The 22,874-nt window shown below is 32.0% G+C and overlaps 1 protein-coding gene across 1 annotated transcript; it reads right to left on the bottom strand.

Annotated features, from left to right (window-relative positions):
- Window positions 1-12,635: 12,635 nt before the first annotated feature.
- On the bottom strand, window positions 12,636-20,687 carry LOC121251816 (ketol-acid reductoisomerase, chloroplastic-like). The gene is made up of 10 exons (XM_041151187.1): window positions 20,308-20,687; window positions 19,725-19,817; window positions 16,172-16,237; window positions 15,871-16,011; window positions 14,564-14,791; window positions 14,370-14,487; window positions 14,152-14,291; window positions 13,869-14,036; window positions 13,463-13,618; window positions 12,636-13,260 (listed from the first exon to the last, which is right to left on the bottom strand). The coding sequence occupies exons 1-10, from the start codon at window positions 20,599-20,601 to the stop codon at window positions 12,892-12,894; spliced, it is 1,773 nt and encodes a 590-aa protein (XP_041007121.1). The 5' UTR covers window positions 20,602-20,687; the 3' UTR covers window positions 12,636-12,891.
- Window positions 20,688-22,874: the final 2,187 nt, after the last annotated feature.

The raw sequence follows: 22,874 nt of genomic DNA, 5'->3' as shown, positions 1-22,874 counted from the left end.
GTACACACACTGGCACTTCGTTGGGATGTGTGACCGTGTTGTCACCATCCTGGCGTCTCGATCCCTGTGTATTTATATAAGGGGGATTGGGGGCGCCACATTTTCAATCTGCATATCAGTTGTTCTGCTTATATCAATTTGTCTTGCTCTCTTTTTCCAACCAATCTGTTTTTTCCTAGTTGCCTCACCTTTTGCCATTTTTATAGGTTTGGTAACTAAATTTGACAGATTAATAGAGATACTAGGAGAATTTGTTATTGAACTGCTTCGTGCCCTTGTCATAACCCCCTTTGATTGTTGACATGTTCTTTCCTGTTCTAAATCAACCAACTTTTTTACCTCAATTTCATCATAGTTGTTATGGTGTTCCAACTGTAATACACCTTTTCCCTTATTTAAGCAGCTAGGCCCTGATGAATTCATGTTTATCACAGGTTCCTCCACAAGTAAGATATCATCTGCCTTATTCTGTTCTGGCATCCTTGGTTTTTGAATTGATTGGTCTTGGACTCTCACACGAGCCCCATACCTTCTATCCCCCTAGCCATTTGTACTAATAGGGGATGCCCTCAACCATTGACCATATTGAGAGATGCCAAAACCAACTGTGTTTCTTCTAGCCTTCTCTATATCACAATTGCTATCAACATGCTTAATAAATCCACAATGAAAGAAAAACGAAGGTAGCCTTTTTATATTTGAATTCTACCCACCTTTGCTTTCCTTCCACTCCGACCATCTTACCTTTGACAAGTGGTTTGGTAATATCTAGAATTACTCTAATTCTAAGATATTTACCCCAGCCAAGACCATCTTCATCCACATCAACAATTATTACCTCCCCCATTGTTGAGCCAATTCTCTTCCCCCTTCATATGTCATAACTGCCAGAGGCAACCCATGAAGTTGAATCTAGAAAATTTCACAGTTAAATTTCATCCCTTGTGGAGGAGTATTACTATTAAAGAGTTGAATACAAATCAAATTTTTGCCAAAAGTCCAGGGTCTGCCATGTAGAACTCTTTCTATATCCACTGGTTTTTCAATTAGGAATTTATCGTGCCCTACCTCTTTAAAGAGTAACCATCCCTCTGGATTCCATAATTTTGTCATAGTGGCTTTAAAAGCTTCCTTGTTTATAGATTTTCCAACAGAATAAGCATAATCAAGCAATTATGACTTCTTACATCTGATCTCCTCGTTTCTTCCTCAGTGAAGATTAATGTTTCCTATTCTTCCTCTGTAAGTGTAAAACCTTCCCATAATCTTTCCAATTCATTTGCCATGTTCAAGTAGCCAGTTTGATTATTGAAACTGTGAAGTTTACTGACAAAACCTCACCACCGCCTTACCCTTAAAGGAAAGGACAAACACCTTACCCTCTGAAAAAAGGAAAGGACTAAGACTTGTTGGTCATTGGACTTGGATCACTATAGTTCAGAAAGAAAAATCCTATATAAGATCACAACGAAATAAAAAATGACACCTTAAATTTTAAGAAGACCAAGACCTACAGAGAAATAAGCAGAAGTGTACCATATGTGATACTCCATATTGATTGATAAGTTATAAGGGTAGGTGGTGGTGGTGTATGAGATTTCATTTTCTTAGAAAGGATAAATTCTTAGGTCCCGTTTGGATACTTAGAATATCTCAGTATATTTGTGAATAGTAGTGAAATAGTTTGAGTTAAGATATTTTATTGGACTTTGGGAAATGAGAAAACAAAAGTTGAATAAAAATATTATAAAGTTAAAAAATTGTTTGAATGTAACTTTTTAATATTATTTTATTTTTAAAATTTGAAAAAGTAGTATTATTTTTCTGTTTTGTTTGGAGTTTGGAAAGTTTTAATGTTTAAGTAATAATTAGATGAAAAAGTTGAAGATTTGAAATTAAAATTGAAAGTGTTGTGTTTGAGTGATGTTTGAGAAGGAAATATCTGAGAATACTTGCAAACAGTTGTGCTGCCAAACAGACCATTGCTCGTTATGGTTCAAATTGTATTATTGACTAATCATTTTGCAGTATAGGCCCAGATGTGGCTTGGGCTACCCTTGGGGCATTACAATTGGTATTAAAGTCTATCTCATCCAGAGAAATGTAGGACTTGAGCCATACAATCTATGATGAACTGGCCTGATAAGGTTGTCAGGAATTTAAGCAGGAAGATTGTGATACCGCATAGTGGTTAATAAGTGATAAGGGCAGGAAATGTATGAGATCTCATATTGTTTGGAAATGAGAAATTCTTGCTCTTTGCAGTTCCAATGGACTCCAATTGTATCATTAACTAGTCCTTTTAGAATATAGGCTCAAATATGACTTGGACCTCCTTTAGAGCGTTATAAAAAGTTTCCAATTAAGCCTAAAAACTGAACGACAAATAAATAACTGAATTAATGCTGAAATAGTTATCCAGTTGTTTACCTTTACTAATTTGGAAATCGAATAGTTTTGATTATTTGGAAAATAAATGGTTTTAAGATAAAATCGACCTTAAGAAAATAAAAAGTGATAAATGATAGAAAGTGCATGAGACAGCTAATGAAATGGTAACAAAGGATGAAAGTTGATGGAAAATGCAAGTGAATGGAAGTGAAAGAGACATGTAATGAAATGGTGATAAAGGATAGAAGTTGGAGAAGAGTGCAAAAGAAAGGAAATGCAAGAGATGGATAATAAACTAGTCATAAAGGATGGAAGTGTAAATATATTGTATTATAATTAAAGAATAATTATAATTTATTATTATAATAGATAAATGCTGAGGTGGCACAATTTTTATAAAGAGAAAACTTCAACTTTTATATAGTGTAAAAGATAATAGATGTAGTTGTTGTAAATGAATACAGGAACTTTGTGGATGACCACTCAGATTCCAGCTTTTAGAATTCTACCCCATTCATGTATCAACTATTGAGATTTCTAAATTCATAAATGTGTCTTATTAATTCATATATCACCCATTCATATTCTTTATCTCGTTATACCTATAAAATGGTGTATTGAAGATCATTTGTATAACACAAGAAATTAGAAGTGAATGATATTAAACTCCTGAAGAGCTAAGTTTATATTACAAACTTTCTATTCTCTTGCTACTTCTCTTTAATTTCACTAAACGTTATCAGCACGAGATTCTAGCCAATCGTTGTGTTCTTTTTATCATTAGCAAGATATTTGCGTAACATTTTTCGAACCACTATAAGTTTCTCTTCAATAAATATTGATATCTATTTATTGCGATATAAATCATTCTATAAAATCTTGATATGATCTATGTGATATTATATAGAGTATAATATTATCATAGCAATGTAATGAATATTCTTGCCTTCTATATGTAAGTTTGATTTTAAATATTTCTCTCTTTCAGTGCTTAATATATTTGTTATCGATAATGTCAAATCTTACAAAACTTAAATTTCTTGTCCTCGATATTTATAGCAACAATTATTTATCATAGATTCTTGATGCCCAAAGTCATCTTTTGATGAATGAATCTTGGAAATAATATTAAGAAATGAAATTGAGCATTCCTAAAGGATCGCTCTAAAGCATAATCTTATTGAAAATTGAGTACCTCACAATAAAATATCATTTGATTGTATAGGATAATTTAAGTGATATGTGTACCAAAAGACTGTGATCCTTGAATATTCTTGTCTTCTATATGTAAGTTCGATTTTAAATATTTCTCTCTTTCAGTACTCAATATATTTGTTTTCGATAATATCAAATCTTACAAAACTTAAATTTCTTGTCCTCGATATTTATAGCAACAATTATTTATCATATATTCTTGATGCTCAAAGTCATCTTTTGATGAATGAATCTTGGAAATACTATTAAGCAAATGAAATGAAGCATTCCTAAAGGATCGCTCTAAAGCAATAACCTTATTGAAAATTGAGTACCTCACAATAAAATTGTAACGCCCTGTTCCCGAGGGTCCGGAGAGTTAACTCATGTTACCTGATAATCAACTCCAACATTGCTAATATACTTCCAAAAACTCCAAATCAAACGTAAACACTTCAAATTTAATTAACCACACATACTCGTATATAAAATCCTCAATACAATAACCCCAAAAATTACCAATTTCTCTACATGTAACTTAAACTCACATTTCAACAATATAATTATAAAAAAATCACCAATACTCATCGAAAGCTTTCTATTCTTAATCCACTATTCTTAAGTCATCTCACCAATTCTTCATAGTCCGGATCCTCAGCTGAAATATCCAAAAAAATCATCTGAAAATATTGGAGATAAGGGGGGTGAGTTATCAACAACTCAGTAAGCAAAGAACATATACTAGTATGTAAACATGAGCATTTTCAGAATTCAAAATGCATAATCAAAGTATGTTATCAAAAATTTCAAAGCGAAGCTTTCAAATAAATTTCTTATTCAAAATCCTTTGGCATGTCAAAAATTTGAGACCTCATCTTCATCGTATCAGAGCATCACATCGGGACAGATACCATGTTTAACCCCTGTGGTAGGGTTATAAACCACCATTATATCCGTGACTGGGCCGTATCCACTATTATAACCCGTGGTGGGGCCGTATCCACTATTATTACCCGGGGTTGGGATGTATCCACTATTATAACCCGTGGTTGGGCCTTATCAATTATTATAACCCGTGGTTGGGCCTTATCCACTATTATAACCCGTGGTTGGGCCATAACGGAAACCGAGCAGAACATCAGAATTAGACTTTAATCAGAATACAGAATCAGAATCTCATGTCAAGGTTTTCAGATGCCACATCATATCAAAACCAAATACTGAATAGCTTCAGATAATTTCTCATGTTCAAAATAAACAGAATCAAAACATCTTCATTTATTCACAACAAAACTTTTAGATTTTCATATTCGCTCCTTTTTGCATGATCAGAAACAAAATACATAAAATTAGCTCATGTCTACACCAGTCATGACAAAAATACTCTCCTATACAGCTTTCATGCATATGCAGAACACATATCTGAGGTTGTTTTCTGATTGCTTTTCAAAACAAACATGCATATTTTCAAAGCAACCTCATTTTATTTTATTTTATTTTATGCAAAGTTTAGCATAGGAGCATCGCTTACCTGCACTTCTTAGCTTTTCAGAATTTTCCTCAAAATGTCGAGTCGACTCTAAATCGTCACCTATAAAAATAATCACGTAATTTTCGTAAGTTTTCAATCTATCACGTATTTCGATATTTAAGCCTAAACTTCTAAAATAACCTATTTTAATTCCTCAAAACTTAAAACTCTCGTAATCCCAAAATATATCATCACTTCCTAAAATCATTAATATCCACCATAACTAACGTCAAACTCCAAACATCAATATTTAAACCCAGAACCGCCAACAAATCTCACAGCATAAACCAATCACACAAACAACTCTATTATCCAATCCAACCGACCCCCTACTCCTCGGACTCAGTCCGGCATAACCAATCAGTTTACAGAAAAATGAGTTAGTGCAAAAATACATTTAAATCATGAAAGTTCTTTGGAAAAATACTTACAATGCTATAATATAATTTTTGAAAGATCACGGAGGTGCTAGAAGTGACGGCACAGCAACGTAACAGTGCAAAATACACTGTGGTCGTGGGTCTCAAAAATCCACTTTTGAATGGGGACAAACCAAGACCCGAAATTGATAGGATATGGTTTATGGATGTCGGTGAAGTTAATGGTGGTGGTGGTTGGCCGTGGGTGGCGGCGTGGGCTGTAGTTGAAGACCAAAAAGCCCAAAACGGAAATGGAGTTGGATGTACTTCACCGGTTAGAGATCGGAGCTGAGAATAGGTGCATTAGGTTGCTAAGAGGTCGATGATGATGTGGTGAAGAAATGGTGGCCGGAGGTGGCGTGACGGTGGTGCAACGGCGCAAGGAATGCCGCGGCTTTAAACTGTTCATGGGGGCAAACGGCAGCTTGAAAGGGGCTGAGAATGGAGGGGGGTGGTCACCAGAGGGAAAGGAAGCTAATGGGATGGGCAGTGCCGGTCGCGGCGGTGCGGCGGCGGTGGGCTAGGCGAAAAGGAGAAACGGACGGAGAGAGAAGAGAGAGAGGCCGTGACACGCGCGGGAGGGAGGAGAGAGAGAGGAAAGAAAAAAAAAAGAAAAAAAGAAGGAAGAAAAAGAGAAGGAAAATAGAAAAAATGGAGGGAAAGAAATGAGGTCCAATCCTCACATCTTGGGTCATAAAAATGATTTATCGAAAAAGATTTTAAAACAGCAAGTCAATTAAAATAATTTAAACGTAATGATACAATGAAAATAAAATAATTTAATCCAACAATCAATTAATTTAAAAGAGAACAATTTAAATGCATAACAATAATAAATATTAAGGAAACATTTCAAATTTAAGTTTTACAATTTAAAGATCATAAAAGTAAACCATTTAAAAATCCGACAATTTTAAAACAAGAGAATAAATTTTTGAATTAATAAAAATAATCATTCAATAAAAATACACTAAAATACGAGATGTTACAAAAATATCCTTTGATTGTATAGGATAATTTAAGTGATACATGTACCAAAAGACTGTGATCCTCCTATAATCTTGTTATAATTTGATGTACTTGAAGTTGCAAGATTATTAGTGAATACAACTCTGCACTTTTAAAAAATAAGTTCACAATTGAAATTGTGTAGAAAAAAAGTCACTAATAAGAATATGTTTGAAATAAATCATATAATATATTTATGCCTCGAATGTACTCCTGCAGTAACAATATCAAGTGCAAGAGTTTACTAAGTATTTTGAACTAATATTTTATTTATTAGTGGCTAAACAAAACAACAAGTTGTTAATGAATAATCAACAGTCTTGTCCAACTGGTTCTACTCCATTCCCTAGAGCAAATGGAATGTCATTTTATCATAAAAAAGGAAACCATGGTCATGGACATCGATGTGGTAGAAAAAAACTATCGAAATCAATGAGAACATCGTAAAAGTTCTTTAAAGAGAAATGTTATATACCACCAGAAGTCGAACCACACTGAGACAAACCAAGATAAAAACAAAGGCTTGCAGAATAAGTCACTAAAGAAATATGAAGATAAATGTCACAAGTGTGGTATAAAAAGAAATTGGTCACGTACTTGTCGTACATCCAAACATTTGGTTGACTTATAACAAGCATCTATGAAGGAAAAAGGAAAATGGATCGAAATGAAGTTTGCCGACCACAATGAGCCAGAAGATCATGTAACTTATTTTAATAATCCAAATATGATTGACCTAACTCATCTCGATATTTCTGATTTCATTATAGATCTAAATGAAGATAATGATACTTGGTTAGCGATACATATGGCCATAACAATTAATTTTCCTTCTTTAATATAATCACATTATGTTTGAGTCGTTATCTTTTAATAAATCTTATTAAAAAAATTGTATTAATAAATTTTTATATGTATTTTTGTTTATAATGAGATATGAGTTGTACTGATGCATTAACCAATTCCAAGACAATTGTACAACACACACAATTCTTAAAGATAAGAAATATTTTCAATATTTAACATCAAATAGAGCCAATGTCAATACAATACATGGGTCATCGAATCTAATTGAAGGCTCCGGAGGGGCCAATATTATGTTACCAAAATGAACAAAATATTGTATTGAGGATGCTATGTATTCTTCGAAATCTAGAAGAAATTTAATCAATTTAAAGATATTCGTCTTAATGGTCATCATGTCAAAACCACCAATGAAGGCAGTGATAAATATCTTTACGTTATAACAATAAATTTGGGTCAAAAAATCATATTAGAAAAACTAATAGCTTTCACTTCTAGGTTGTATTATACAATAATGAAAACAATTGAATCACATGTTGTATTGCACCAAAAGCGCTCTGATCAAAAAATCCTTATGCTTTAGCATGATCATCTGTGTCATCCGTGATCAATCATGATGCATCAAATAATTAGGAATTCATATGGACATTCCTTAAAGAATCAGAAAATTCTTTTACCAAGTGATTATTTATGTGTAGCTCATTCCAAATGAAAGCTAATTATCATACCATCTCCTTTTAAGGTAATTACTGAATCTCCATCATTTTCCACAAAGAATTCATGGAAATATACGTGGACTTATACATCCACCATATGGTTCATTTAGATATTTTATGGTTTTAATAGATGCATCAACTAAATGGTCACATGTTTTAGACTCTACTCGAAATTGCATTGTACAAGTTATTATATTACAAGCTCAATTTCCTGATTATCCAATTTAATTTGTTCAATTGGATAATAGAGTAGAATTTATATTTAAAACTTTTGATGATTATTGTATGTCAGTTGGGATTAATGTTGAACATCATGTTACCCATACATATACTCAGAATGGTATAGCTGAGTCATTAGCCATTTAACGTTTGCAATTAATTGATCGACCATTACTTTTGAAAACTAGGCTACCTCTATCTATGCTTGGAGACATGTAATTTTGCATGCTGCATGATTAATTCAAATAAGATCAACTGGCTATAATAACTATTTTCCATTGTAACTTGCATTTGGCCAACCACCAAATATTTTTTCATCTTCGATTTTGGTTGTATTGTTTATGTTCTAATTGCACATTCCCAAAGCATTAAGATAGGTTCTCAACGTAGATTTTGAATTTATGTTTGTTTTTATTCTCCCTCCATCATTAAATACATTGAACCTTTAACTGGAAATATTTTTAAAACTCATTTTGAAGATTATTATTTTAATAAAACAGTCTTCCCACCATCAGGGAAAAAAAAAGTTGCCAGAAGTACAAAAGAAAATAACATGAAACACTTTAATGCTATTCATCTTGATCATTGAACAAATCAATGTGAACTGGAAGTTCAAAGGGCCATTCATTTACAAACTATTGCAAATCAATTACCAGATGTCTTTGCTGACAATAAGAAAATAGTGAGTCTCACATTCCGGCTGCTAATACTCCAGCAAAAATCAATGTCCTTGTAGGACAATCAAGATCCATCCAAAATCTTTGTACAAAATTCCCCTAAAATAGAAACCCCTAAAGCAAAATCTCTTGAGGAGTTATCTCCTGAAGAGTTATCCCCTAAAGAGGAAAATGTACTTGAAAATAACGAGATCTCGATATATTATGTAAGTACGGGATAATTATTTGGTAGAAATAAATTTTTGTTGAAAACATATTTTTATTTAAAGTTGCTCTAGAAATCACTAGAATTGATGATGAAAATGAACAAAAAACTGTCAAATAATGTCGACATAGAAATGATTAGTCAAATTGAAAAAATGTAATTCATGTAGAATTCAGTAATAAAATGTGAAGTATTTGGACCAGTGGTCCAAATACTTCCAGGTATGATGCCTGTTGGATATAAATAGGTATTTGAACATAAACATAATGAGAAAAATGAAATCGTAAGATACAAAGCACAACTTGTTGCACAAGATTTCTCGCAGAAACCTGGTATTGATTATGAAGAAATATATTCTCCTGTAGTGGATACAATTACATTCATATTTTTTATCAGCTTGGTAATCACAAAAAGTTTGTATATGCGTTTAATGGATATTGTTACAACATGTTTGTATGTTTCAATGAATAATGATATTTAGATGAAAATCCCTAAAGGATATAAAATTTCTGAAGCATGTAATTCAAATTCCTTAAGTATTTATTCTATCAAACTACAAAGATATAGATTAAAAAAATTTGGATGCATGTGATACAATCATCTCAGTGAATATTTAATAAAAGAATGATTTGTAAATAATCCAATTTGCCCATATGTTTTCATCAAAAATTCAAATTTCGGATTTGCTATTGTTTCGGTATATGTAAATTATTTAAATCTTGTTGGAACTCTAAAATAGCTCATGAAGCCGCAAATTATTTAAAAAAATAAGTTTGAAATGAAAGACTTTGGCTTTCCAAATGGAGTTCTTGTCCATCAATCAACATATATAGAAAAATTCTTGAATCATTTTTACATGGATAAAACTCATCATTTGAGTATTCCAGTAGTGAACATTATAAAAAGAAAAAAGTTTTCATTCCCAAATAATGTGGGATTCCATATATCATCTATACCTATGACTTACCATAAAGGTATATCACATTAAAGTACCATACCTAAGTCCAGTTGGTGCTTCATGTATCTTGCAAATTGCACACAACCAGATATTGTATTTTTAGTTAATTTATTAGCAAGTTACAGCTCTGCACCAACTTAAAAGCATTGGAATATGGTCAAACATATTCTACGCTACCTTCGTGGAACAGTTAACATGGGATTGTTCTATCCAAAAGAATCGAATCCTCAATTAATTGGTTATGCAGACTCGGGTTACATTTTCAATCCGCATAAAGGAAGATCACAAACAGGATACCTATTCACTTGTGGTAGTATTACTATTTCATGGAAATCTGTCAAACAAAGATTATTACAATTCATGAAGCACCAAGAATCCATTTGGTTTATCCACAATCAAAGATAGTCCAACAAAATTATATGAAGATAATGTTGTTTGTATCACACAAATCAGGGAGGTTATATCAAAGGTGATAGAACCAATTATATCTTGCCAAAGTTCTTTTATACATGAGCTTCAGAAGAGCGGTGATATTAATGTCGAGCAAATACAATCATGTGATAATTTAATGAATCTATTCACTAAAGCATTACTAACTACAACATTTAAGAAGTTGGAACACAACATTAGAATGTATCAATTCAAGGATATTTTTTCGTAAACGATTGAAACTCTATATACTTTTGAGGGGGAGAAAATAATTAAATAGATTGTACTCTTTTTCTTTCGCTAAGGTCTTTTTTCCCATTGGGTTTTCCTTTACAAACTTTTAACAAGGCAATCCTGCAACATTCTAAGGTACACAAGAATATTGTATTATTTTTCCTTTTCCATTGGTTTTTTCTCATTGGATATTTTCTTGATAAGGTTTTAACGAGACATATATTTTATGTATGATCATCCAACAGGGCCTGCTCAATACAAATTGAGGCCTAAGGCGAAATTTAATTAAGTCATTTGTAATTATAATTCAATAAAATATAAATTATTTAATAGAATATTTTCAAAATTTTCAATAAAATGAGATTTTATTTAAAATCTTTAAACACAATTTTTGTGAATTTATATTTATAACAACTTAAAATGAGGTCTCAATGCAGATTTTGTGCCTCGATTTAGTAAGATCTTAAAAAAATTATTAAAATATCAATAATTCATTGTATTACTTATAAAAAAAATCATTGTATTAAATATTAAATTTAGTATCATGGGGCCTTGCATCCATTGAAAACTGTAAAAATTATTTAAAATTTTATTTAATGAAATAGTTTTTATTTATTTTTTTTCAAAAAGATAAATTTAAAAAAAGAAAAACCTCATTTTATTTTTGGGGCCTTACATGGGGTGTGGGCCTTAGGCAATGGTCTTACCATTGAGCCGGCCCTACATCTAAGGGAGAGTGTTGTAAATATATACATGAATTTGGTAAATGACCAATTAGATTCCACCATTTAGAATTCTAACCCACTCTTCTAAATTCATGAATGTATCACCCTTTCATATTTTTTATCCCCTTATGCCTATAAAGGGTATCTTGAGGAACATTTGTACAACACAAGAAATTAGAAATGATATTAAACTCTTGAAGAGCTAATTTTATATTATAATATTTTTATACTCTTATTACTTCTCTTTAATTTCACAACTGTTAATTTTTTCAATAGCAACCACACAATTGCTTTTAGCTTTAAGATGTTTGCGTTCTATCTTATGGCGCCATTAGTTTTTTTTTTTTAAGAAAAAAAATATTAATATAAAAGGATCAAGACACATAAGAAACGAGTGGAGTTCCATGGAACCAATAAACTATATCCACCCATTCCCTACAAAGTGAAGAGTCATCTTAAATGATTTTTTACAGTCCATGTAACAAACTGTGGTGCTATTGTTGCAAATGATAGTTGGTTGTGGCGTGCTGCAATCTTGTTGTTTTAAGTTGTAGCCAAACGCAGTGGGATGCGACAGCGTGTGGTCGAGCGGGCTAAGCTGTGCGTGATTTCTAGAGAGCTAAATATGTGCAATGTAAAAATACCTCAACGTTGTCAAGAACACAATCTCAAAAAAAATCATCTCCCAAATAATACTTTTTAAAAAACAAAAAGAAATTAAGAACCACCACCCCTGATGGCTGCCACCGCAAGATGGCCAAGCAACCACAAGAATGTTCCGATCTAGGCCAGCCTCGGATATTGTGAACTTTTGTTATACTTTTGTTTTTCTTAACTATTTATTACATCTTTCATAAAATTTCTACTAAAACTTTTTTATATCAAATATATTCTTAGAAACCGTTTGGATAGTGAGATGAGGTGAGATGAGATAGTTTCTATATCCAAACGAACCCCATCCCCCGCTTTTACAAAACTCTTTCAAAACCTCTTCTCGAAAGTTTTCATCACTATTGACGAACATTTCTCTAACCAACATCCAAACATCACATGTTTGTATGGTAACCAGGGAAAAAAAAGCCATAAAAATACAACCTTACAACCTTATAGAGACAAGACATGCAATTATCCTAAAGATGTCCAACAGCATAATTGCATAATTTAGTAACAACACTAACAGAACAAACAGTGACACGTTGCCTTCCATCGACAGTCAAGAAGGAACATAAACACATAGGGGCTCTTCATATAGATCTAATAACCCAGCCAAGCATATTAGATTTGAGTAAAAGCTACAGTACTCTGAATTTTTTGAACAACTCACCCTCAAACATCCTTCAAAAAGGAATTTTATTTAGCCATCTAGCGTTATACCCAAGCTTTAATTGCTAGACTGGCGCAGCTCTGGTCTCACAAAGTCTGCATCTGGGGGCACCGAAATGTCAACTGTAGGTCTCAGTTGAGCGCATACTTCAATCGCTCCATGCACAGGATCCGATAGGAAATTGCTGATGAGATCCCGGTTTATGAGTGCACCGTTGTCCACTGCAACCAAGGCCTGCTGAGTGATTATGTAATCAAAACGTGGTGCCCATTTCCTTGATCCCAATCGTGCTGTTGTTGAACAATTATCAACCATGAAAGAAACACCACGAGCATGCATAAAGGGATTCAAGGAATCAACCGACTCGATCACACTTTCATTAATGATCTCAGAGTATGAATGCCCTTTCTTCCTCAGTATCTCAATCTGGAGTTTTTAATATTCGAAAGAAATATGTTAGATAGCATGCAGAAAAGATTTTGTTCTTATTCAAGAAAGCTTCAAAACTCATGCATTGTGCAGGATAATCATATCCTATAGACATATACATGCAACTGAAACTTTTTTTGACAAGTATATATGCAACTGAACTTCACGGTAGCTTCTCCTTAATTAAGGAGTTTCACACCTGCGCCATCATTAATGCCACATAAACACCAGCAGTGAAAGGATATAATGGGCCAAGGTCTCCTGCTGGCCGAGCTGATCGGACACGTTCACCAACTTTCCACATCCGAGTCTGATCAATTTTACCCATTGGGAAAGCTGGTAGACCATCTTTTTCCTGTAAAATAAGGCACAACCAGGATTACTACATATAACAACAATGTTATCCGAGTTAAATTTAATGATAGAAAGAGCTGAGACAATCGTAAATTATATATATATATATATATATATGTTGAGACAACAATAAAGTTTTAAAAGTAATAAAATAACAAATTCTTGGGCGGTACCACATTGAGATCACATATTAACTTCCCATCATAAATATATGAGAAAACAACTTTCCATAAATATATGAGAAAACATACATAAAAGCGACGCCCAGCCAACACAACACTGCGGATCTCACTACCACTGGCCACATCTTCATAGCATTCATACAGGATGTCCATGCAGGGATAAAATGATGCACTATACGCAGACTCAAATTCCCTTTTGCCCTCTTCAGACAAGGAGTTGTATACAGCCAACATACCCTTTAAGGAAGAAAACCTCAAACCATTATCAATAAAGATACTCCAACATAATACATATAAACACAGATGCAAAAGAAAAAGATAGAATTTTGCAATTTCAGCCCTAGAATCCAACCTTGGTTGAGATGGTCTTTGATATTATTCCTGTAATGCACTCAACAGTGTTCTTGTAAGCCAGATCTTCACTCATTCCATTTTCTGTATACCTTCTAAACAAGGACTCCACAATTCCATGGACGGCACCAAGCAAAATGCCTATAGTTCAGAAGAGCTAAAAGTTAAGGATCAAGTATTAAAGAAAAATGATGTAACACCATAGGAAGTTACACTCACCACGCTCCCCAAAGATGTCACTCTTATATTCCTGCTCTAGTGTAGTGGCAAATGTGAAAGGAGAACCAAGAGCAACTGACCATCCTAGGGCAACATCTGTGGCTCTACCATCAACATCCTGCAGAGACTCTGAATAATGAGTTAAGATGAACGAGAGAGAAAGAGATAGACACAGAGACAGATAGATAGGCCACCTGGTGAACTGCAAAACTTGAATTAATGCCTGCACCATTTATCTCTTTGCCTTGGACATAAAGTCTCCTTATGGAAGGACCCATGCCCTTAGGGCAAACAGCAATGACACTAATTTCCTTGGGGAAATCAAGTCCCATTGACTGCAAATGGCCTAGAAGAAAACCATGTGAAAGCCCAAGAATGCTAGTTGGCTTCATGTGGGAGAATATTTTCTCATAATTATCAGCCTGAAATTTTTGTAAAATTAAATCCATTCAAGTGAAAAATCTTAATAATTGGAACAAAATAGAGAAGCATCAAGGGAAAAAATGCCTAAATTAAAGATAAATTCAACAAGTTTAACAAACTTTCGACTAGTGACAGGCAGGAAAAAAAATCATAAAACTCAAGAGTGAATATATCAACACAGCAACTTCAAACCAACACAAAATTGTGTCACAACAATAATAGCCAAAGAATGGACAGAGAGATAAGGCAAATATGCAGACATTTAATAAAGCTAAGCATTTGGACCAAGGTCATCACACGCAATCATGCAGAAATTCTGAGATAAGAAAATCAACATGAAATTTCAACCATCAGGTTTCCTTCTTATCAGAAAATGTCCAACAAGGTTGAATTTTTGGATGGTTGACATCACATTAAGGAAAATGCAACTTTTGTAAGGCCCCGTTTGGTTTCACACTTGGTCTCAACTCATCTCATCCCATCTCATCTCAATATCCAAACACCATTCAAACACAAACACTTTTCAATTTCAAGTTTTCCAACTTTTCAACCTTTTCATCTAATCGTCACCCAATCATTACAACTTTCCCAAACTTCCAAACAAAACACAAGAAACAATTCAACTTTTCTAAATCTCAAAACAAAAATAATATTAAAAAATTATATTCTACAATATTTTAATTTTATAATATTTTTATTCAACTTTTTCTCTCTCATTTCCCAAAATCCCATAAAACATCTTAACTCAAACTATTTCACTACTATTCACAAACTATATCACTACTATTTACAAATTTCTCATCTCGTATCATCTCATCTGTATAACCGAACAAGGCCTAAGTTTCAAGCATGTAATGCAGCAGGAATAAATGTCTTGTGTTCTTTCTTATCCCTTTTTCTTTCTACATACTGATTTTTATGCAGAAGCGTAAGCTCTAGAAAATCCAAGTGTGAGAGAGGAATGAAATAGTGGCAGGGTCAGGATTACAGGACAACATTTTAAACCTCACACAAGGGGAGAAAAAAAGGTTTAAACCAATAGTCAGGAATATAAAATTCAAGTGCACAATCAACTGGCCTGTGCAGAATCAGAAATCAGCAGCAACACAAGATCACTTCCTGAGACAGTTTCCCATATATCACCTAGAGTGCCATTCTCTTCAGTAAAGCCAGCTGCACGAGCTTCAGCAAAAGAACGGGAACCCTTCCTCAGCCCAATCTGTATTAATAGATTAAAAAAATAATTCTTGGAGAGATACAATAAATCTCATATGAACCACCAATTAGATAGAAGAAAACACAATTCAACCAAAAACGAAGATAGGAAAAACGACAAACGAACAAAATCCATTAAAACTAATGAAAAAAATATGACTCACCTTGACCACAATATCAGATTTTGCTTCAGCGAGAGAATCCCTTAAATTCTGAGCTTGTGCGGGCCCCTAAACAGAAGAAAGAGAGATTACCATACCTATACAGAAGAGAGATGTCCAAACTTCCATTTGACAAGAAATTATGGGCAAAAAGTTATAATTTGTGGGGAGAAAACAAATTATACAAGCATAAGAAACAGTTAACGGCCTTTGGGCCAAATGGCACCAGCAGCCTCCATAAGTATGGGGTGCTGGAGGAGAAAAGAGGTAAGATTTATATGGGTACGTGAGTTGATTTACATACTTTTTTTTTCCTTTGAAAGTGCATAAGAAAGAGACATACTGTATAGAACAGCTAGCATGTGGTAGCTTTAGTAGAAACAAGTAACTAACTAATAAGTATCCGTTAATCAAGTGTAGAAAAAAAAAAAGTAATTTGTAATCAAGTACATTTTTTTATAAGTAAATGAATTTATTAGAGACCAAGAGGGAACAACCCAGGTACATAAAAAGTATTCAGGAAAAAGCAACCAACTTAGGGGAACGTTAATCATATACTGCAAATTATTGCCAAATTATCTTCTAAAAAACCTAGAGCAAGAAATAGCACCACGGACTAATTGGGAAATATTTATTAGTTCCCAATTCACCAATAACTCAAATCTCTATATATAACTCAGATTCATACAACTCGTACAAACAAAGTTATAATTCAGATAACTAGGGGTGTAACCGGTCCAGTTTGGTCCAGTTTTGGACAAAACTTAGGACCGAACCGGTATGTATCGGTTTTACATTTTCCAAAACCGATTACGCACCAGTTACCCTCCTAAACCGGTACTTCTGGTTTTACCGGTTTCCGGTCCGGTCTGGTTTTCTGGTTTTTTTAAAATGTAAGTTTGATAGTTTGTCATCTGTCAGTGCATGCAAATTACTATATGATTCTTAATTGATTTTGGTAGTTTTGAGCCACATTTAAAGATGTTTAAGTTCTCATTACCTATTCAAACTTAGAGATGATTTTGTTTATATAGATAGTGATTATGATGAAAATTGTTACAATGTTGTTCAATCAATACAATAATTTCCTGGGCACTGCTGAATAATCAGGAAGTGACCATGTACTATGTTTGAAATATTTGTGAATTGGATGCTATTTAATTGTAATTTACTACATATTGACAATATATATATATAAACCAGATGCAATATCCCAGATGCAATTATCCCATTTTCTTAAAGTTATAAACCCAATCATAAAAACCCTAATAACACAAACTCAATCACAAAACCCTAATAACACAAACACAATCACAAAAATCCTAAATTTCGGATTCAAAAACCCTAATAAAACAAATACCATCTACGGTTCTACCATATTTCAAAGTAATTTAAAAAACACAAAAATAAATTACCGTGGGTCCGTGAGGAATCGAAGGGAGGGTGAGGTGAGGCCGAGGGCTTGTGCATGGTAGGCTGCGGTTCTGCGGCTAAGTTATGTGCAACGGCCGGTGAGGGGACAGAGAGACAGAGACGAGAGAGTGAGGTAGAGAGACGAGAGAGTGAGGCAGAGAGTCTGAGAGATGGGCATTGTCTGCAGAGAGAACTTCGACGAAGTCATGGAGGCGTCGAAGGGGCTAGAGGGAAGGGGGATACGAGGGAGGGAGGGCTAGGGTTTTCGCCTTTCGGGGGAGTGGGGGAAGTGAAAGTGAAAACTGAAAACTGAGGGGGAGGGGGTGAAGTGACGAAAACTCGTTGAAACGGCGCCGTTTGGGTCCGCCGTTTGGATTGAAATTGGACCCAAACGGCGCCGTTTCAACAGACGGTTTATTTTTAAAAAAAAAAAAAACGAGCTGCGTGAAACGACGCCGTTTCACGCAACTCAATTTCAAAATTCTCCCCCATGGACTTAAACGGCGCCGTTTAGGTCCTATTTTATACTAAACGGAGCCGTTTTGTGTTTGGCAGATGAGGTATAGTGTTATTCTTTTATCTTTTTGGCACATAATTTAACTAAAAAATTATTTAAATTACTAAAATTAAAATTAAATAAACTATTAAATGTGGATTATTTAATTAAGTGATTAAAAAAGTAATTAATTATATTTATATTTATGATGTTAATTGCTAATTTGTTACTAACTTAGAGTTAGAATATGTCAATGTATTAATATTATGAATCTATGTTAATTGTCAATATATTAAGCTTTTTAGTTTTCACATTTTGTATATGATTACATTTAGTTAATTACATTAATATTTGTAATTGCTTTATACTAAATAAATATAGACTATAACAATATTAATACTGACATCCATATGATATATAGTAGACTTATAGTGAACTTAATACTATTAGTCTATTATACATATATTATGCTATAACTCTAATATATTATAATGATATTAGTATTAGTTGTAGTGATTTAGTATAACTATATTAGTATAACTATAACTATAGTCTATATTAGACTTTTAGTATTAGTTATATATTAGTATGGCTATATAATATATTAGAGACTATATAATTGTATTAATATTAGACTATTAGTATTAGTTATATATTAGACTATATAATTGTATTAATATTAGACTATTAGTATAGCTATATATTAGTATTAGTTATAAACTTATAGTGATTTAGTATAACTATATTAGTATAAGTATAACTATTAGTATAGTTATATTTTTTTTTTTATAAGTAAAAAATTATATATATCAAAAGGAGAAACCAAGTACACTGAATGTATACAAGAAAACACCTTGCCCAAAATGACCCAAAAAGCCCCTAATGACCCAAAAAGCCCGTGGAAAGACAATATTATACTATTAGTATAGTTATATATTAGTATTAGTTATAAACTTAAAGTGATTTAGTATAACTATATTAGTATAAATATAACTATTAGTATAGTTATATATTAGTATTAGTTAGAAACTTATATATTAGTATAACTATATAATATATTAGACTATATATAATATAATTTAATATATATTTTTATGTTTAAAGCACATGATCAATTAAATTTTCATCTTTAAGATTAAACTTTTATTTTATAAATTATATAACATTATCTTATATATAATTATATTAATATATATACAACTTTCACATATAATTATATATTATATATAAAACTTATATATAAAAAATATTTTGTATAATATTAATTTTGTATAAAATTTATATATAAAATATTAATTTATATATATATTTCTCCAACCGGTCCGGTCCGGGAAAGCGTAAAACCGGAACCGGACCGGTTCCGGCCGGTTTCCCTAAGACATGAACCGGTCCCGGACCAGACCGGTTCAAAACCGGGAAAACCGGTCCAGTTCGGTCCGGTCCGGACCGGTTTTCCGGTTTTTCGATGTAAATTTATACCCCTACAGATAACAATCTTTTCCAAACTTGAAAGACAAGTGCTTGGCACAAAATCCACATACCTCTGCGAAATAGCAGCCAAGGAATACAATAATCAACTACTCACGTAAGCCCACTCAAGTAGTTATTTAATTAACGAAGAGATAATATTGAGAATAATTAATCTACCTGGGAACCCCAGCCAATAACACCAATCTGGTTAATCCCCTTGAACGCATCCGCCAGCAAAGGGAACAAATCCCTCCCTCCTCTCACAATATACTGCATTAACAATTATATAACACTTTACTTATCAAAAATAAAAACAATTATATAACACTTATGAGTATAACAAAAACAATTATATAAACTATAAACTATCATTCATGATATACAAGAGAGATACCCATATATTCATGCACATGCAAACTTATGCATAAACACATGTATCTACTTCCGAAAAGAATCGATCTTCTTTGTAGTTGTATTTTATTTCCCTCATGCTCTATGTATACATCCAACATACCAAAAATTTTATCAAGTCAAGAAAATTTCCCCACAAAAAAAAATAAAATAAAATAAAACCAAACCTTTCTTTTTGGTTCCCGAGAAAGTGCAAGGAAAATTAAATTGAAGATTAACGGAAATCATCAAGAAATGCCGACATTTGATCGAGTAGGTAATAAAAGAATTAGCAATAATTTTCCACACTTCCCCTCATACATTTCCAGAGACTACGAGAGAAAGCGAGAGAGAGAGAGAGATCACATACTTCGTCGTGGCCAGCGAGGTTGACATTCTCCTTCTTAAAGACCTTGGTCTCGAAATCGAGCAAAGTCAGGGGCTTGATCGCCGGCACCGAAACCATTTTGGCACCGAGAGCGGATCCACCGACAAAACCAGGAGTAGTAGCTCTAAGAGCCTTCAGGCCCTTGGAAAACGGCGTCGCGAAGCCAAGATTGAAGGGCTTAGAGACGGGTTTCGAGGTTTTAAAGATCGACGAAGACGAAGAGGACGACCGCACAGAGAGGGAGAGAGAGAATGAGGAGGCAGCTGCCGCCGCCATAAAACACCGAGCAAAACGTGCTCGGAGAGAGTCAGAAAATGTGTGTGTGAGAGTGTGACAGAGTGACAGATACTGGAGAAAGCTAAGGCTTAAAAACAAGGAAAATACTGGGGGACCGATGAATTGGACCTCAAAATCAACCGATAATAGGTTTTTTTTTTTAAAAAAAAAAATTAACTATTAAAGAAGTACTTATTAATAAATTGGTATTTTTTAAAATATATATATATTAAAAGATATTTAAAATATATGAAAAAAATAAAAAAATAAAAATTTGTAATTTTGTTTAAATAGTTAGATGAGATGAAATGAAATGATTTTAGATTAATTAAATAAAATATTATTAAAATATTATTTTTTAATATAATTATTATTTTAAAATTTAAAAATTTAAATTATTTATTATATTTTATATTAAAATTTAAAAAATTATAATAATAAAATAAAAAGAAATAATTTGATTCAAGCTACTTTATCAGTCCGACCCAACTACCTAAAGGCACTTCTCTCCGTTTTGTACGGCCGTACGACGTCACAGTTTTCTCCTGAGTCCTCGTTTTGTAATTATCTTCCTATTAAAAATAATATTACAAAATTAAAATTAAAATAAAAAACAGAAAATAAAATTAAAAGGTTTATCCAAACTCCCAACCATATTCTCCTGTATAAAACGAGAAGGAAATGGAAATTGTTTATTAACATAAATATTTCTGAAAAATAATATTTGTTATTGCATAAGTATTACACATTTTTTAAAAAACATAAGTAATGTTAGATATAAATGAAAAAATTAATATTTTAATATGAGTAATTATACATATAAATTAGAATGCATAAATATTACATAATCGTTTTGAAAAAGAGTGAGATTTACTATTAAAAAATTAATAATTTTCATGTAAGTCTTATATTTTATTATTATTATTTTAAAATGATTACGCAGTAGTTGTACAATTCATAGTTGTAAATATATTTTTTTTCTTTTAATATTAGACCTCACTCTTTTTTAAAAGAAATACGCGGCTCTTGCATAATCATGATTGTATCTATCATTTCTCTATATTTTTAAATATTTCATTTTCAAAACATCACTCACACACAAAATACTTTTTAATTTCAAATCTTTAACATTTTTATCTAATCATTACCTAATCATAATAATTTTTTCAAACTCTCAAACAAAACTAGATGTATAAAAAAACCAAAAAACTGATTAACCCAACCGAATCGGTGTATATGATCAGATTCCAATTTTGATTTCTAGAACACTAATTCAAACTGGACCGGACCGGTATATAAATATATTATTTTTTTAAATTTTTATATTATATATAAAATAGTTTTTATATTATATATAATTTTTTACATTATATTATATATATATTATATATGTTAAATTACTAATAAATATAACATGAAATTTTAAAATCTTATTATTAATAATCTATATCATAAAATTACTATAACATTTTATACAAAATATAAATTTTAATTTTAAACATGAACATAATATAAGTTATTAATATAAACCTACTTTTGATATATATATATATATATATATATATATATAAAAGATAAATATATTTTATGGCATAATAAATTTTAATATATATTTGTTTTTATAAATACAGTTCTACATATTTGATCTATACTCATATAAAAAGTGTATAGTCTAACTTATATAGACTATAATAGTATAATTAAATTTAATACTATACTAGTATGTATTAATTATTATAAAATAATATATGAGTACTATAATATAAATAAACTAATAGTTTTAGTACACGTAACCATTATATTATCACTAACATATATAATCAAATATATAAATAAGTTAGACACTATTATAATAATATAAAATTAGACATTATAGTATGGAAATAAAACACCACTACACTACTTACTACTTACTAGTAGTTTAGTATAGAAATAAGTGTAGTATAATAAGTTTATCTCACTAATTATACTATACTAAGCTAATAAGATAGATATTAATATAATTAGACAATAAAGAATTAGTAATTATTTATAATAAATACTAAATTCTAACAATTGAAATTAGTGATAAAAAATTATAAAAACCATAAATAAAAAAATTTATAGATAAAAGCCTAAGATAAAGATTCGAAAAATGGGACCAAAACGAGTAAAATCAGAAGTTCCGGTTTCGATGATAAATTGGTTCGGTGTCAGTTCTCAAATTCTCAAAGCCGGTGTATAATGATTCAGTTCTAAAATATATTGAAAATTAGGCCGAATTGGACCGAACT

The sequence above is a fragment of the Juglans microcarpa x Juglans regia genome, chromosome 2S (genome assembly GCF_004785595.1).
Source record: "Juglans microcarpa x Juglans regia isolate MS1-56 chromosome 2S, Jm3101_v1.0, whole genome shotgun sequence".
Lineage (NCBI taxonomy): Eukaryota > Viridiplantae > Streptophyta > Magnoliopsida > Fagales > Juglandaceae > Juglans > Juglans microcarpa x Juglans regia.
The sequence above is the reverse complement of the archived record's forward strand: the minus strand, read 5'-3'. Positions and strand labels throughout refer to the sequence as shown.